Source organism: Penicillium cataractarum (assembly GCF_028827025.1).
Source record: "Penicillium cataractarum strain IBT 29864 chromosome Unknown utg000004l, whole genome shotgun sequence".
NCBI lineage: Eukaryota > Fungi > Ascomycota > Eurotiomycetes > Eurotiales > Aspergillaceae > Penicillium > Penicillium cataractarum.
The window spans coordinates 1,777,057-1,792,908 of record NW_026622740.1 but is presented as its reverse complement, the minus strand read 5'-3'; the positions used below and the strand labels follow the sequence as shown (position 1 = coordinate 1,792,908).

The following is a 15,852-nucleotide window of genomic DNA, read 5'->3' as shown; positions in this document are numbered from 1 at the left end:
AGGTAGCTGTAAGACATTATCCTTCCAAGTCATTGCCTTATGTACACCCTTAGCTGAGCACGTGCTCATCTAAGAAAGAGATATTAGCCAATAGATCAGTTGGTAGTGCTTAATCAACCCCATGGGAAATGGGACTGCAGAACGAGCGGGCTGACGGCGGTATTTATCACACTGTGTGTCCAAGCTCACTCGAGCGGGGTCCATGTTAAAGTAACACATACGAATTGAATATAATTCCAAGCTTGCATACTTGAAGCCCAAAACAATGAGCCAAGAAGCATCTCTGCTCTTTAAGTCCCTGTTGCTTCCAGTTGCGTGGGGGCTATTGGGAGCGAGTATTTTAATGATCTTCATGGCTTGGACCTGAGGTGGAAGTATATGATAGTCCGCGTCGATCCATGATTTATTGTGGGTTTCTTCTGTTCTATATAGAACTTCGCTATGTAGGCCTAAAATATTGTAGTGAAAAGGATATCGAGTCTAGTTGCTCTCCACTTGGTTCCAGTACATTGAAGCTTGGCTTGTACAGCTAATAATCTCAATACTTCCATACAAGATGCAAGAAATCACCACCTCGGCCTGCATTGATGTCATTTGACATACCCTCAAATCCCAAGTCCCTCAGAGTTTGCCAGCTGACTGGGCTCTGGCGGCGTAGAAGCTGGACCTCGGTGATCTTCTTGTCGCCATCCGTTTTCCAAGCCAGATAGCGGAATTTTCCTCCAGTTCCAGCTGCAAGATCCTGTCGGCCATTGTCCGGCTCATCCTGGATGTCGATTCGGATTTGAGAGATTGCACTTGGCTTGTAATTGTGGAAGTCTGCGACAAGCCAGATAAACCTGTAGTAATTTAATCAGCACGATGACTTTGTATGTAGATGGCCATATGCTGCGGTCAGACATACTTTCCGCCAAATCCACCGTTTATGTCTGCACCGTTGTTATCAACGACTCCGATCGTATTATCAGGCTGTTGACCGGGAGCATCCTGGATGACAGGCTACGTGATTCAATCAGCATGCGTCAAGCTCAGATGCGGAAGAACTCCGTACAAAAATCTGACCGAGGTAGCCCATTGCAACGGAGTCAAAAGTTAAATGTGAAGAAGATTTTTCTACTTAAAGTGTTCTCGTTTTTGTCTTGAGATTGGAGCAACAACCACTGCTGGGAAACTCGGCCTTTTATGTTGAGCGAATTTTCAGCTTCATGGCAGTGCTTTCTGAAGTTGTGGCCACCATATTTCGGAGTCACCGATGAATTTCCAGATTAACTGTATATCTACTGCAGCCAATACATCTCTCAATTCATATCGATGATGTTACAATCAAGCCACTTGTTACCAACGATCGGAGTCACCGTAGATTACGAGGAAGGGCGTAGATTACGAGGAAGGGCGTAGATTACGAGGAAGGGACTTAGAAAGGTTGAATATGCCGTAGGGCAAGTCTACTACGCCAATCAAAAGCCCCCGTTTATGCCGCAGTAATAACTTCCAAATCTAATTTGCCCCCTCAAGTTGGCTCCTGGCTGCTCATGGCTGCTTATGTCTGCGGTGTAGTGATATCTGTGATGATCTAAGCATCATTTTTTCTCAGTGCTGAGAATGGGGCCTAGGTGGTTGGATATTGTCCTTCTGTCGGTCGGCTCAAGTTCCAGAAATTCGGCCGAAGGCTCATTGCCTACCTACTTAGTAGACAAAGCAAGGAGCAAGGCCAGCATCAAATCCGTCGGGAATACATCTCCCCAAACAGTGTGCTACTTATAGCTGCTAATACGCCAAATACTTGCTATTTGACCAGCGGAGATTCTTACCATGGGTTGTCTGTTGCAGTACGTAGTTTCTTCCACTCTAAAGAAATTCTTCAATTCTATAATGGGCTAGAACTTGCGTTCCCAGCTATACGAAGCAAATTCAAAGCAGCCCCGCCGCCAAGACTTACATTCACTTCCCAAGCCGGCGTATGTGTGAGGCTAGGCCAGACCATCGACGTTCCCTTGAAGTATTTGACATTGATCCTTGCCACCTCATAATGTTCGTATACATTTGGGGATCCATATTATTCTTGCTCATGACTGGTTTAGCACATACGACCATAGGGTGTGGAAAAATAGGGCTTCCCGTCCACCTAGCCGTACTTAAGCCGATTATAGTACTAGTCAATTTTCGATGCGCCCTGAGCTCTAAAATGGCGTCGGATTTGATCTTAGGGTGAGTGTGGGTGATGTGGGTGAGAACGGAGTACGGATTCTTTACCCACTCTTACCCGTTCTCACCCACTTCCGCCTTTCCGCCTAGGATTGGTAGGATTGGGTGGCAGGATTTGACTCAACATCAAACTGCAGTTTGTATTTCAGTTCTTGTACTATAATTGGTCCGTTAATTCCATCAAATTCAATGGGTTTTCAGGGGGAAATAGCTTTTATACTTGGTAGAAAGATTGTATGGGAGATGGTGCGGTAGATTTGGTAACAACGAATAGCCAAAATCAAGATTCTGCCGGTTTAAAAATTGCTGGCAGGGGGTTTATGGCAGAGTGACCTGGGCGCTGGGCTTCGGAGTTAGCCTAAACGCGGCGGACTGTGTTAGCTCGCACTTCAGCTGAGTCGAGCAAGCTAGGCGTTCAGAACCCCAATAAAGTCACCAAATCTTCATCATAGGAGATATTATTATGATCTGTCGGAACGTCGATTTTCGGTATCAGCATGTAATGGGCAGAACCAATCAGTTCGGGGTAACCTAGGCATTAATCTGTTGATTGGTTTCAGTACACAAGGTACCACTGCGAAGGCTATATAGGCTCTCTCCATTCTGAGGACTGTCACATATCACTAGCGCATCTAAAAGTCCGAATCCTGTGGTCCCGTCCAGCATTTGCCATTGCTTCTCCTTAAAGCATACCTCTTCCCAAGGCTATGGCCTCACTCGTACCCAAAGCGGCAAAGAAGGCAATCGAGCGAGGACAGGTCAAGAATTCCAATTGACCCTCATTGAGATCAATTTCTTCTGATCTCTCCTTGAGAGGAGGGGGAGGGGGTTTCGACACATGCGCGCAGAGAGTCACTATCAAATTGACGGAGGTGCATACTTGGAGTTTCTCGTTTTCCGGATACAGTTTCCCGAAGGATCTTGAAGGATCGTGAAGCTCCTCCAGGACTGCTTCCGCGCTGTGATCTTGATCGGATTTCTCGGCTGCCACCTCGGTATCCTCAAATAGGCACCATAGAAAATTGTCGCGTAGATCCTGGATGATATTCGATGAACTTTATCATACTAATAATTTGGGCAATTTGATGACTTACCATGGTCATCTCAGCGAGTCCTTCAATTGCTTATGCGATTTCGGGCTCCATGCCAGGCCAGTTGTCCTGCAGGGGCGGAAGCGCCTTATCCAAAAGCGCAGCCACGTAGGTCTCCAATGCCGGCATCAAACACCATTCATCCATCCTCGTTGGACTGGGAATCAAAACCGAGTATGGAGGCCATGCCTACCTTATCGAGAGCATGCCCAACATCTTGGGTGTCATGCTCCGTCCACTATGCCAAATTGGTCCTGCCAGTCACCCCGGGCGAGGCGATTGAAAAGATTGGTGAGTCTTGCTAACGCACCCGTCAAAGCGCGTATCTCGCCTGCCCATTCTGACTAGATGTCTTCTCCAGCTACCTTCAAGTAAGCTGAACTGCATGCTTCTGTCTCAGGCGAAGGAAGGTCGGGTTACGTTGAATCAACCTCACTCAGTGCTTTGAATCTTCTCTGTCATTGTTGACTCTCTCGATGAACCATGTGATAGCCTTAATCAATGGAAGGATTTTGACTCAAGTTGGCAAAGCTTATCTTCAGGGCTGCAACGGTACTCTATCAATCGATGTTTGCCTGCCTATGGTCAGGGAGACGATAGAACATAGGGTAGGATATGTGTAAGAGCAACGCCTCCCCCGCCAGCTGAGTTATCCACGCTACTGGACAGTAGTAGCCTGCCTCCCTGTGCTGTTGATTGGATTTGAAAATTTACTTAGTGACTAGGTGAGGTAACCGGCTTGAACATATGTCTATAAGATATCTACTCCGTACGTACTGTTCGGTATACCCCCACCCACTATGCCGATCTCAACATGTGGTGTGGTGTACATTGTCAGGGTCTATGGCCTTTTCCAGCGTGTTTCTGTTGTTTCCTTGCAATGAGTTCGTCCTGACATGGTGGGTAGTTGAATTAGGTAGGTTAATAAGGATGCGCGATTTTGGATGGGGTGTCTAGGACGACCAGGTGTCCATATCGGCCGGGAATTACGTTAACTAATGTGGCAATGGATGGAGTACAAATAGCTTACAATACCATGCAGGTAACGTGGAAGAAAATAGTTTGCTTCCAATGATCCCATGTACAGGTCTTAGAATAATAATTCCTAAGCTGGATAAGAGTGAAAGACTTGCTATGACTCTTCGACATAATTCTTCATTAACACCTGTTAGACGTGAAATTGAATAAAAGAGACCCGCCCTGACGGAAGACCTAGGGCTACTAAACTGCTATGAATCGCTAAACAGGAAGGCCGAGACTCAGAGGGAAGCCATAGCACTTTTCTGCCATTCAATACTATCCACTGCCCCTCCTCTATAAGTATCCGAGGATTCCCATAATGTGAACTAGAAGTTTGGCTGTCATGCCTCGGTTCAATATTGAGAGAACCTTGGTTAGTGATTAGATATGAATCATCCTGACCAAATTCAAGGCAATTAATGAATCCGTTGCCCTCAAGTGTCTGCTGCAGGATGCCTATAGCCGGGTCCCAGAGCCGGACGGTCTCGTCGTAGGAAGCAGATGCTAGTAGGCGGCCGGTAGGCGAGAAGGCAACTGATTCAACCCAATCGGAATGGCCCTCGAGGGTCCGTTGTAGGGTACCTATAGCAGGGTCCCAGAGCCGGATAGTCTTGTCCCGGGAAGCAGACGCTAGTATACGGCCGTTAGGCGAGAAGGCTACTGACTGAACTGAAGCGGAATGGCCTTCGAGAGTCTGTTGTAGAGCGCCCGTAGCTGGGTCCCAGAGCCGGATAGTCTTATCATCGGAAGCAGACGCTAGTAGGCTTCCGCTAGGCGAGAAGGCTACCGACTCAACGTAACTAAAATGGCCCTTTAGGGTCCGCTGTAGGGTACCTTTAGTTAGGTCCCAAAGCCGTACGGTCGTATCCCGGGAAGCAGACGCTAGTAGATAGCCGTTAGAGGAGAAGGCTACTGACTGGACCGACCCGGAATGGCCTTTGAGAGTCTGCTGTAGGGTACCCGTGGCTGGGTCCCAGAGCCGCACGGTCTTATCCCGGGAAGCAGACGCTAGAAGATAGCCGTTAGGCGAGAAGGCTACTAACCTAACCCTATCGGAATGGCCTTCGGGTGTCTGCTGTAGAATACCCGTGGCCGGATCCCAGAGCCGGACGGTCGTATCGTAGGAAGCAGATACTAGTAGGTGGCCGCTATACGAGAAGGCCACTGAATGAACCGAAATAGAATGGCCTTTTAGAGTCTGCTGTAGAGCGCCCGTAGCTGGGTCCCAGAGCCGAATAGTCTTATCGTCGGAAGAAGACGCTAGTAGGCGTCCGCTAGGTGAGAAAGCTACTGATAAAACCCTATCAGAATCGCCATCGAGAGTCCGCTGCGAGGTACCTGTGGCTAGATCCCAGAGCCGGACGGTCTTATCGTGGGAAGCAGACGCTAGTAGATGGCCGTTAGGTGAGAAGGCTACTGACCAAATCTCATCGGAGTGGCCCTCAAGAATCTGCTGTAGGGCGCCTGTGGCTAGGTCCCAGAGCCGAATAGTCTTATCCTGTGAAGAAGATGCAATAAGGTTGCTTTTAGATGAAAAGGCTACTGACCAAACTGAACTAGAATGGCCTTCGAGAGTCTGTTGTAGAGCGCCCGTAGCCGGGTCCCAGAGCCGGATAGTTTTATCCCGGGAAGTAGACGCTAGTAGGTGGCCATTAGGCGAGAAGGCTACTGACTGAACAGATGCGGAATGGCCTTTAAGGATCTGTTGTATAGCGCCCGTAGCCGGGTCCCAGAGCCGGACGGTTGTATCGTAGGAAGCAGACGCTAGTAGACGGCTACTAGGCGAGAAGGCCACTGACCATACCGAAGCGGAATGGCCCTCGAGAGTCTGCTGTAGGGCACCTGTGGCTGGGTCCCAGAGCCGGACGGTCGTATCGAAAGAAGCAGACGCTAGTACGTGGCCGTCGGGCGAGAAGGCCACTGACAAAACCGAAGCGGAATGGCCTTCGAGAGTCTGTAATTCTGCACTCCATCCTTCATCAACTTGCGGAAACTGGCGTATCCAACTAGGAAGCTCAGACTGGAATTCTCGACGGATTATTGATGTTCGAGGTGCAAATACCAGCCCTGAGCAATAAATTTGAAGTGGTGCTTCGTCAGCTATCTGACGATTTTTCAGAACGAAGCGCTTTGCATCGTGAATGAAGTCTAACATTGTGGAAGACTCATTCGCCTAAAGCTGTTAGTTCAAGTCATTTATGGCTATCTTCTGATCTTACCGATATGCCCGTCCGGAGCCTGTCAAGAATACCAAGCATTTCTGATGTAAGGCCTAGTAGACTCATTGCTTCTACCCAGTGCAAAAAATGCGTCTGAAGAAACAAGAATGCATCATGCATCACATTATTCAAATTTCGGCATTGAACAAGATGATGAGCCCAATATTGGCAGGCGTACTGCAATGTAGCAGGAAGATAGTCATCGATTTTCCGACGATCAATCTCTGTACGATGTGTTCCATCACTTGGCAGTATACATATATTTTTTCGCAAACTCTCACACACAGAAAGGCATTTCACGGTCAACTTATAGTGCATCTCATTTGAATCCATCCCAAAGGGGGTTTTCTCGCGGGTCTCGTGATCAAGGAGAAAGTCTCTGAAAGATAGATGGAACAGTCGCACTGGCTGAGTAGAATCTTTTGATATATTAAGCACTGAATGTAGCAATTCCAGTCTTCGGTCAATACGTTCCTTAGGCAGTCCAATTAACTGTGAAAGAGAGATCACTGAGAGTGGACTCTCAAGCATCACGATAGTGCCAACGATTTCTTGAAAATCATCAACTAGTATTCTCTCCTTCCTCTTGGTTTGGCCTCGAAGAAGCCGATTAATCACTGGGAAATATGTCGCATTGAACTCAGATCCATCGTTCTCCTGTGCAAGGATCTCTGCCAGACTGTCGTTTGGGTCCCATTGAGGGTCCTCAAATATACGGCAGGCAGTAGCGGCGAAAATGAATAATGGAACTGATAAAGTCACAAGACTGCGGAAATCAGCATCTCCAGGCCAACCGCTAGGCAGAGAGCGAGATTTACGAATATCGGATAGTCGGGATTCCAAGAATAAGGATATGTCACGCTGTACGACTGGTTTAGGAACCTCATGAAGAATCAGATTTTCATGCTCATGACTTGCGATCTTTGAGAATTCATGAAGAATGGGCCATTCAGGCCTACTCGTTAGAAAGACTCGGAGACTGACAGCCTTTGATTCGCGTAGACGGGGTAATAATTGGACAACGATTCGCATCTCCTCATCCCGTTCGCTTTCGTCTAACGCGTCAATTACTATCACCATAGTTGGAGTCTGAGGACTGGCCAATCTTAAACTCAGTAATGGGTGAAGTATCAGTTTATCGAACTGCTCTTTGAGTGATTTGCTCGCAATCTTAGGTTCATCGTTGATGGCTTTTTGGATAGCTGGGATCAACTGAGGAATAGATATCACGAGTTGCCGAGTAATTGTTTGAAAAAGCTTTATGGCGTTTCCTCGGTCTCCTTCACCTCTTTTAAAAAAGAAGCTAGCGCCTAGAGCCTTCGCCTGTTGGAAAAATCTTGCCACTGTTCGGGCAATAGTTGATTTTCCTGTTCCAGCCCTACCATTCAGCCAGAAAATAGGTTTCCCTCCTGGCGATTTCGCCCATTCTGTGATCTGGAAAAGAAGCTCGGTTCTGGTGCCTTGAAGACATTCATCCTCATGTTGATTGGCAAAGGAGTCAAATGCTGCCGCTTGAACTTCCGACAACTTGCCCCAATCGATCTTCTGGTCTAAACATTCAACCCTCCTCAGGACGGTTCTATCCATAGTTAGTAAGAGTACAATTTGCCATGATTAAATGAACTGTATACTACCTTTGGGTGTTCTTGAGAGTATTTAATTCCTGGCTAACTAGACGTTGTCAGTACACCAGCGTCGAATGAAGAATGGGATGACTTGAAATATGTAGTATTATAAGCCCCTTCTATAATATTGAGTCGCGAAAAACCATACGAAGCTAGAAAGTCAAAATGTAGGGTCCTAACCTTGTTGAAGTTCTTGAGCTACTCGCTCGGCCCAAGGAGGTATGGCATCCACACGTTGCGGCCGTAAGACTAAGAGTAGCTCTCGTGCATACGCAGCAGAAGTGACCGCAGCATATTTATGCCATTCGTCAGTTTTCTGAGAGTCGCAGTAGTCGCAGATTCCGCGTATTACCAGACATGGAATAGTATTCATCAGACCCGCAGCTTCCATCTCAAAGCACAAGATATTTAGCTCTGGGTCGTTTGCAAATTTGTCTCGCACAATAGCGTCCTTGAGCACTGTATTACCTGACGCAATATTTCCGTAGTGAACATGGAATACACGGCTGTTAAGGCGCTCTGGACGGACCGAGTGTAAAACACCTTTGTCGTAAGCTTTCCTATGCACTGGCGGATCTTCGATAACATAAAGCTGGTCAACCGCTGGCCGTTGATAATCCTCCATATCATCAAGACGCTTAAGATGTTCCGCGAGTCTGTCTGGCTTCCTTTTGTCACTAAATAGTCGGCGCATCTCCGGAATAACTCCCAGAAGTTTCTCAGGCGGCGCGTTGAGTTGGCCTGTCCTCTGGAACCGACCGTCTTTGAACTTGCCCAGATCATATTGTATCACTCCGCCGAACCCGTCTCCCGGTTGACTGACGACAACATCCCCTAATCGGATGTCATTTCGAGCGGTCGGAGCGCCGCCTCCAATTCCCACCATTAGTGCGAACCGTAGATGTGGGAACGTTCGAACCATATCTCGGGCAACACGGGCAGCTGAATTGGTGCCGTACCGACCGGCGGGAAGACAACCAATCACCACGTAATGCCTCATGATACGACCGTAGACGTACATGTTGTCGTCGTTATCTTCACTGGTTTCCGGCCCGGTGAACTCTTCGTCAAGCATACGGCATGCACAGAAATATTCTTCTTCTAGGGCACAGATCCATGCTACCGTGTAGGAGTCCGTTGAATCAGGGTCTCGTTGCTGAGGTCGATTCATTGTGTCAGGAGGGAGGAGAGGTACTGTTTGACAACGTCAAACAAAATTTGCTGGCTGGATGAAGTTCAATTTGTCTCGAGACAGATGATAAGAAAATGAGTTTAGGTGGAATATGGGAATGCTTCAATTTGAAACTTGAGGAGGAAGAGGGGTAGGCGCCAGCGAAGGTATGGCTGTTCTGAAAACGCGTTTCTACTGGTCTGGTCAAACGGCTAGGGTAGGTCTTCAGCTGAACTGTCGGCTCGAACCGACCCAAGCCTTTTGCCTTCGTTGTACGGAGAAGCCACCTTAGCACCTTCGGTTAACAGCGCGATAAAGACCATCATGGCGCCTCGACTCGCCCCCTCCTAGCTTATGATGATCCGCGACATGAATGACCACAGATCACTAACTACCTCCTAGATAGCCGAAGCGACTAGCCACCGTAAACGTTCGATTGTAACCATTAGTACCAAGCTACGAATATTTTGTGATACCCGAGCACCGTTAATTCCCGCTGGCCGTCCTCGTGTGATCACACCACTCATACTCGAAACCCTACACGACTACTGTCGGAATACCCATGTGTGTGGGTCCCTCCCGCTTTCATCGATTCAGGAGGACCAGCTGATACCCCCGCGGCGTAGCAGCTATCTAGGTTCCCGTTTCTAGCGCGGATAGGAGTATTAGTGTCAGGATACTGTGCTCTTCGGCCTAACCTACCTCCGGCGCCCCCACATCGCTCTGCTCTATGGATGCGCCCCCAGCGGATCCGCCAATTTCTTCCAATTCACCAACTACCCAGAAGATTTCTCAATACAAAGGCTTAACGTAATTCCCGGTTGACCCGCGCCCCCCACCAGAAATCGCGTCCTCCTACCAACCCTTCGAATTCAACCACGTACCATGCCACCAATTCGCACTGAATCTAGCCATAAATTGGCCAACCAAGAGGGCAAGATCCTATTAGCCCTATCAGATTTAAAAGAAGGCCGAATTCAATCTCTTCGCGTAGTAGCTAAGCTTTATGAGATACCAGAGACTACGGTTGCGAGACGCTCTTGGGATCCACAGTGGGACTAGGCAAATATAACCCAGGACGTTCCAACTCACAGTGACTACGAGGCTCCGCGATACAATACGCGCACGAATTAGACTGATTGTGCGAAGGAAATCTGATTTCCCTACTAGCTGCCCTATCTAGAAGGATATCTTATAATTGAATGAGTAAAAGTTCTTCTTCTAGCTAAGAAAGGGCTTACTATCTAGTGGTTGATAAAGATAGGTCGTAACAGGTAGAATGCCAAAGGGTATAACCAGATTATCCTTATATTTTTGTAAGAACTTAGAGGGCAAGGTGAGACCCATAACCATTATATATCAAGAAGCGCTTCTCGCCCCCATTTAATCGCTAATTATTAGTTACCTTAATAAACGTATCTAGCTATATAAGGGCTAGACTATCGTTAATCTAGCTAGATAGTGAGACCGTAATAATTGTATTTAGTGGTAGATCCTCGCTAATATAGAACTAACCTTCCATGTAGACCCTATTACTAGTGAAGATCGGATAGGGATCCATCAGCTACCTAGCGGCGGTAATATATTCAATTAGAGTGATATTTTCATCTCGCGACGATCCAGTAAGATCTGATGGTCTAGAACTAATGACCCTTCGTGATTTACCCTCGCTAGGGCGGAAGTCGCATTCATCAAAGTTATAGACTAGGCACGTGGGTATTTCTTTAAAAGTATAGTACTAATTGATCGTGCTAATGGGCAGGAAAGCCTATATCTTCTGCCTGTATACTCTTTGATTCCTTGAGAGATTACTTCATAGGGCTAAGGTTCTTTATTAGGCGATTTATAAAGCGATATGGCCAATTATCACCTACCTACCGATCTGGCTAGCCAGTGTGTGTAAGCGCGCAATTTGCCCACGCAGATACTAAGGTAGGGGTAATAACCATATTACAATCCTTCATACTCCGAGTCCAGTGTACCAAAGCTTTTTCCACCCCAGGGCTTTATTGACCGGTTTGATAGTACTAGCCGCCTGATGGCGATTCTTGAAGCGGTCGGCAAGGTTGCGCCTAGTCGCACCGAATTCGAGGGCAATCTTCGAGATATTCGGTTTCCTTTGGGTAAGGGCGTAGGCCAAGGCCTCTTTCGTGAGATCCTCGCCTGATTTGGTGGATTTAAACATGGTTGGTGGTGGTAGTAGTAGGTAGTTGATTGATGAGGTAGTTGATTGATGAGGTTGGTGAATTGGAATAGCCCTCTGTTCCGCCATGAAGCCATTTCTTGAGTCGTTACACACTTTGAGGGAAACGAAAAGGTCGGATAAAATATGTCGCAAAAACGGAACGCACCGGAGAAAGGCCATTTTTTGGTCTCTGGTGTTGAATAATCCCGTGATCTGTGCCTAAACATTGAAGTACAAAATGGAGGTTCTACCCTTTCACTGTAGACCTTCCATATAGTTATCCTTCGCTCATTACTTTAAGTCCCATCCTTTTCTCTAAACTAGTCTCAAAATTTTAACGCAACTTTCCTAAGGTATAGAGAGAGACTTCTTTTCGCTACGAAAGATATGCTATGGCCCAGAGCCTGATGATTCGCTAAGACTAACTCGCTCACAGGTGGCACCGTCCATTTGAACACCTCAAGTCAGCGGTACCGCTCTGGAAAATAACAGCTTATGGCTCGGGGAAAGGCTCAAACCTCTCCAAAGAACAAGGCTTGCCCTTACACTCAGTGGTTCTATCGTGTCCTTAGTCCTTATGTCCTTAGCGACCGCTCGCCCTACGGCTACGAATTTGATGAGAACCTTTCCGATTTAGCGACAGAGACAGAGAGCGAAGGAAAGCAGCTACCGATGGAAAGAACGAAATTTAGGGCCGGTGACAAGGCAAGCGACAATGATGAAGACGAGGATGAAGACAGTCCATCTGAGAGATCACATGCTGATTCTTTGGCCGATGTTTACTACGAATCCAAAGAAATACGCGAACGAGAAAGGGAGTTTGCACGGGAACAACAAGATATACTCGACATGATTCAGTCCGAAAGCGAAATGGAAAACAAGGTCAACCAGGCATTCCGTTCTCTCATGAACGCCCAAAAGGAGAACAAACTGACCTCCTTGCCGTCTCTTCATGCCACCACTTACCTTATTCATTGCCGAGACCAACCTAGATATTTCTATAATGAATTGGAACCGAGATATTTTGAATTTTACCACCTATCAGTGGAGCAAATTTTTGGTTCCAATCCACCGCCAGATTCTGACCCGAAGAGGATCTACGGGCATGTTTATATCAACACGAGCAAAGGCATCGAGTTTAAACCATTTGATCCGCCCGAGCAATTCAGTGGTCGGATTTCATGATATCACTTTTCCCGAGTGATCCGCGTGAAGTGTGAATCAAGCTTTTCAGCAAGGATTACATCAAGATGAGTATCCCTAAAGAGCTGGTATTTGAAAATAAGGATCCGCCTGCCCATGCTCCTGATGTCCTTGAGTACGTGGGTGTCCGGCGCGATCGGGAAAAGTGGAAGACAGAAAGAAAAAGATGTTGGAAGAAGCGGAGGAAAACCGATCCCCTTCACCTCGCGATACCTTATTTGTGAGAACCCAACCGGTAGGGTACTGGAATCAAGGACGGTGGTAATACAGTGATAGCAACTTAGGGGCTATCCCCCTCTCCCCAGCGAGATCCTTTTTTTTTAAAAAAAAAAAAAAAAAAAAAAAAAAGAAAAGAAAAGAAAAGAAAAAGAGCATTCTGCAAGTATTATACTGGAGAATCTGAAGATATTTTAGAGAATTTCTCATTTGAAGTGTTACAGCCAGGCGAGATGAAGCGGTTCAAATCGGTGCATCCAACGAAGCAACTAAATCTAGAGAAAGAAGAGAAGGAAGATTCTAATCCGCCAGGAGGGATTGCCTTTATAGGGCCCTCCCGTTTTGGCAACTCCCATGTAAACACTTCTCGCCAGTTCGTTCGCAGGACTTGCTTCCGCATCTACGAATCGTCTACGAATCGTAACATGAAGTGCAATACAAGTGCCATAGTTCAGTCATTTGCCAAAGCTCAACACTGATCCCACAGCAACCATGGGTGTCACTGAACATCAGCAAACAACCCGAGCCACACGCCGAGTGATCACACCAAAAGTCATAACAGGGCCCTCAAAAGCCCTTTACCTTCTTTGCTTGTGTGGCCTTGGAGATATAGGGTCCGTCCTAATCGTCAGGCGGGAATCAGTGTGGGATACGTAGTTATCAGTCAGTGCTTACTTACGAGGGTGCAAGCAAATCACAATCGCCACTCGTTGCTCGCTCACGTCCATCTCGTGTGGTAGCTATCCGAAAATATCCCAAACAGGACACACGCCAACGGATCAGCAGATTCGGGCGGCTTGAACACAGAAATGTGCGTTCCTTACGGGAATGCTACCACGACGGCAATGTTTTTTTTCTGATAGATGATCTACCCTTGACTCTCGGCCACGTCGTTTCTTGTCCAACATTACATCCTGCCGAGTCTGAGCCAGGCTGCATCATGGTCTTGTAGCTTATTTTGGAACTGCCCGTGAATGTGCTCGTTCACGCAGAGATACAGATAACAGCTCATGTCAATAACAAAGCCGTATGATTGATCAAGTCCAAGGCCTTCATTGATCGAATGATTGGGTTCATTATCAAACTCTCGACTCCTCACCAGGGCTCTTTTTCTGGGGTGGGAGGGTTTTTTTCCCTCCTCGAACACTGCTCACACCAGACCATACAAGCTCCTTGGGGACTACGGGTTTCATATGAGCAAGCCAGACCTGTTCGTACAAGCCGGGGCTACCATCAATAGCAAGGCTGTCTGGCTCCAAGCTGCCCAAGAAACCATAGTTCTCACAGCAAGCAGATTGTGATCCCCAAAGCGGACCTATTTGCGGGAAGAGAGACAGTTGTCAGTACTGAAGGGTTGCAACCTAGAAACCAAGTGTAAAGAACCGCGATCTTGTACGTACCAGCAGCCCACATGGACCACCCTATATAAACCGGGTTTTCTTCCATGTAATCAATCAAAACCTTCAGCATGTCATAGCAGCCTGTTGTGTTGGACCCACCAAACTCAGTAATCATGGCCTTAAAGTTATGATCTTCCAGCCAAGATGTCAAATTTGACAGGAAGATACGTGGGTCAGACACACAATCCACGTGCGAACCACTAAAGTCCACATCGAGGTATTCATGGACATCAAACGCTGTGTTGTGGATGGGGTCGCGTAGCTTCCACATCCAGTTAGCATTTGAGTCCTCGCCGTTGTCATGCCACGAGTGGCCCCCAGTCCAGTCGTTTCCAGGGGCAAGAATCAGCTGCTCACATCCTGCCGCCCGGATATGATCAATCGCCGACTGGTCATTCTTCAGCACCAAGGATGTATTAGTACCCCACGGCTCGTTCATGAGTCCGAATATGACTTTCTCATTGTGCCTAAACCGGGATGCAAGCTCGCCCCAAAATTCACCGAACTGTTGCGTTGTCGCAGCCTTGGGATCTGACCAGTTACCGATAATGCTACCGCTAAGAGGCTGTTCAGAGGCATCATTGTAACGCATATAGTTGTGGGGGTCCAAAATTGCATCTAGTCTGGGTTTCAGTAACCATAGGGGAAAAAATGAGAATGTCTGTGAACTGACAGGCTCCCCTAGTGAGAGTAATATGGTCAATTGCCTCTTTGTAGTGCATGAAGTAGGTCTCATTGAATTTACTGCCTAATCCATACTCCAGAGGGCACATGCGCTCCAACAGAAAGGCGACACGGAAGAGGTTGACCTTTGATAAATGGAAAGTCCCACGTTAGCTCTTTGATTCTGTTTTCGCTAATTGAGTTATAGAGAGTGAGGAATACCTTGCTTTCTTCGACGTAGATATCAACCGCCGAGTTATTAACGAAGGCGTAGTCGACACCAAACGCCCCTGGCAGCACACCAGGTGCGAATTCTCCTCCAGACTCATCTATGCCTGCCCAATAAATGGTTGCTAGGGTGGGAGCGATCAGAGCAGCTCCACACATGGTGGCAGCTAAAAACCGCTGGACTCCCATCACGACTGATGTTTATTTGGCTGGCTGCACTTGGTAGCTTTTCAGATACCCCGTAAGGTTGGAAGATAGGATACCTTGAAAGAGACAAAGTGAGAAGAATATGGTCCTGACCTCTTGATAAAAGAAAAGGGGGGAAACACTGCTATTTACACGAATTCTTCCTCCGCTCCTGCTGGTATATCAATGGAAACGCATCCGTGTGGAGGAGGGACGGCCTGACGTGAAGCCGTTCCCAACGCGGCCAGATTAAGGCTAAGTGCAGTAACTTCGATACTTAGGACGCGAGGAAACCCAAAAGCAGCCAGTAAGGCGTCCTCTTACTTGCTCATATGCTGCAATGCTAGAGGTAAGCGGAAAATCCTTTAGTCTCGGCTGGCCAGCCCTAGAAAGATGAGGTACTGGCTCCGCGTCACAAAGGGAAATGCGACCAAATCAGC

At 47.4% G+C, this 15,852-nt stretch overlaps 7 protein-coding genes across 7 annotated transcripts; 1 reads left to right on the top strand and 6 right to left on the bottom strand.

Moving 5' to 3' along the window:
• Positions 1-538: 538 nt before the first annotated feature.
• Positions 539-1,075, bottom strand: N7496_005200 (uncharacterized protein; the record flags this gene model as incomplete). The annotated part of the gene is made up of 3 exons (XM_056698129.1): positions 539-839; positions 905-999; positions 1,052-1,075. The coding sequence occupies 3 exons, from the start codon at positions 1,073-1,075 to the stop codon at positions 539-541; spliced, it is 420 nt and encodes a 139-aa protein (XP_056556654.1).
• Positions 1,076-2,887: 1,812 nt separating this feature from the next.
• On the bottom strand, positions 2,888-3,308 carry N7496_005199 (uncharacterized protein; the record flags this gene model as incomplete). Its single annotated transcript, XM_056698128.1, has 2 exons — positions 2,888-3,241; positions 3,300-3,308. 2 exons carry the CDS (start codon positions 3,306-3,308, stop codon positions 2,888-2,890), a joined length of 363 nt encoding a protein of 120 aa, XP_056556653.1.
• Positions 3,309-4,464: 1,156 nt separating this feature from the next.
• Positions 4,465-8,122, bottom strand: N7496_005198 (uncharacterized protein; the record flags this gene model as incomplete). The annotated part of the gene is made up of 2 exons (XM_056698127.1): positions 4,465-6,489; positions 6,536-8,122. The coding sequence occupies 2 exons, from the start codon at positions 8,120-8,122 to the stop codon at positions 4,465-4,467; spliced, it is 3,612 nt and encodes a 1,203-aa protein (XP_056556652.1).
• On the bottom strand, positions 8,094-9,331 carry N7496_005197 (uncharacterized protein; the record flags this gene model as incomplete). The annotated part of the gene is made up of 2 exons (XM_056698126.1): positions 8,094-8,114; positions 8,729-9,331. 2 exons carry the CDS (start codon positions 9,329-9,331, stop codon positions 8,094-8,096), a joined length of 624 nt encoding a protein of 207 aa, XP_056556651.1.
• Positions 9,332-10,895: 1,564 nt separating this feature from the next.
• N7496_005196 (transcriptional regulator family: Centromere protein B DNA-binding region) lies at positions 10,896-11,429 on the bottom strand (the record flags this gene model as incomplete). Its single annotated transcript, XM_056698125.1, has 3 exons — positions 10,896-11,035; positions 11,210-11,258; positions 11,298-11,429. Coding segments are annotated over 3 exons (321 nt in total), but the record flags the coding sequence as incomplete, so codon positions are not given.
• Positions 11,430-12,011: 582 nt separating this feature from the next.
• N7496_005195 (uncharacterized protein) lies at positions 12,012-12,701 on the top strand (the record flags this gene model as incomplete). Its single annotated transcript, XM_056698124.1, has 1 exon — positions 12,012-12,701. One exon carries the CDS (start codon positions 12,012-12,014, stop codon positions 12,699-12,701), a length of 690 nt encoding a protein of 229 aa, XP_056556649.1.
• A 1,313-nt stretch (positions 12,702-14,014) lies between these two features.
• N7496_005194 (glycoside hydrolase family 5 protein) lies at positions 14,015-15,385 on the bottom strand (the record flags this gene model as incomplete). Its single annotated transcript, XM_056698123.1, has 4 exons — positions 14,015-14,250; positions 14,336-14,953; positions 15,009-15,144; positions 15,221-15,385. 4 exons carry the CDS (start codon positions 15,383-15,385, stop codon positions 14,015-14,017), a joined length of 1,155 nt encoding a protein of 384 aa, XP_056556648.1.
• Positions 15,386-15,852: the final 467 nt, after the last annotated feature.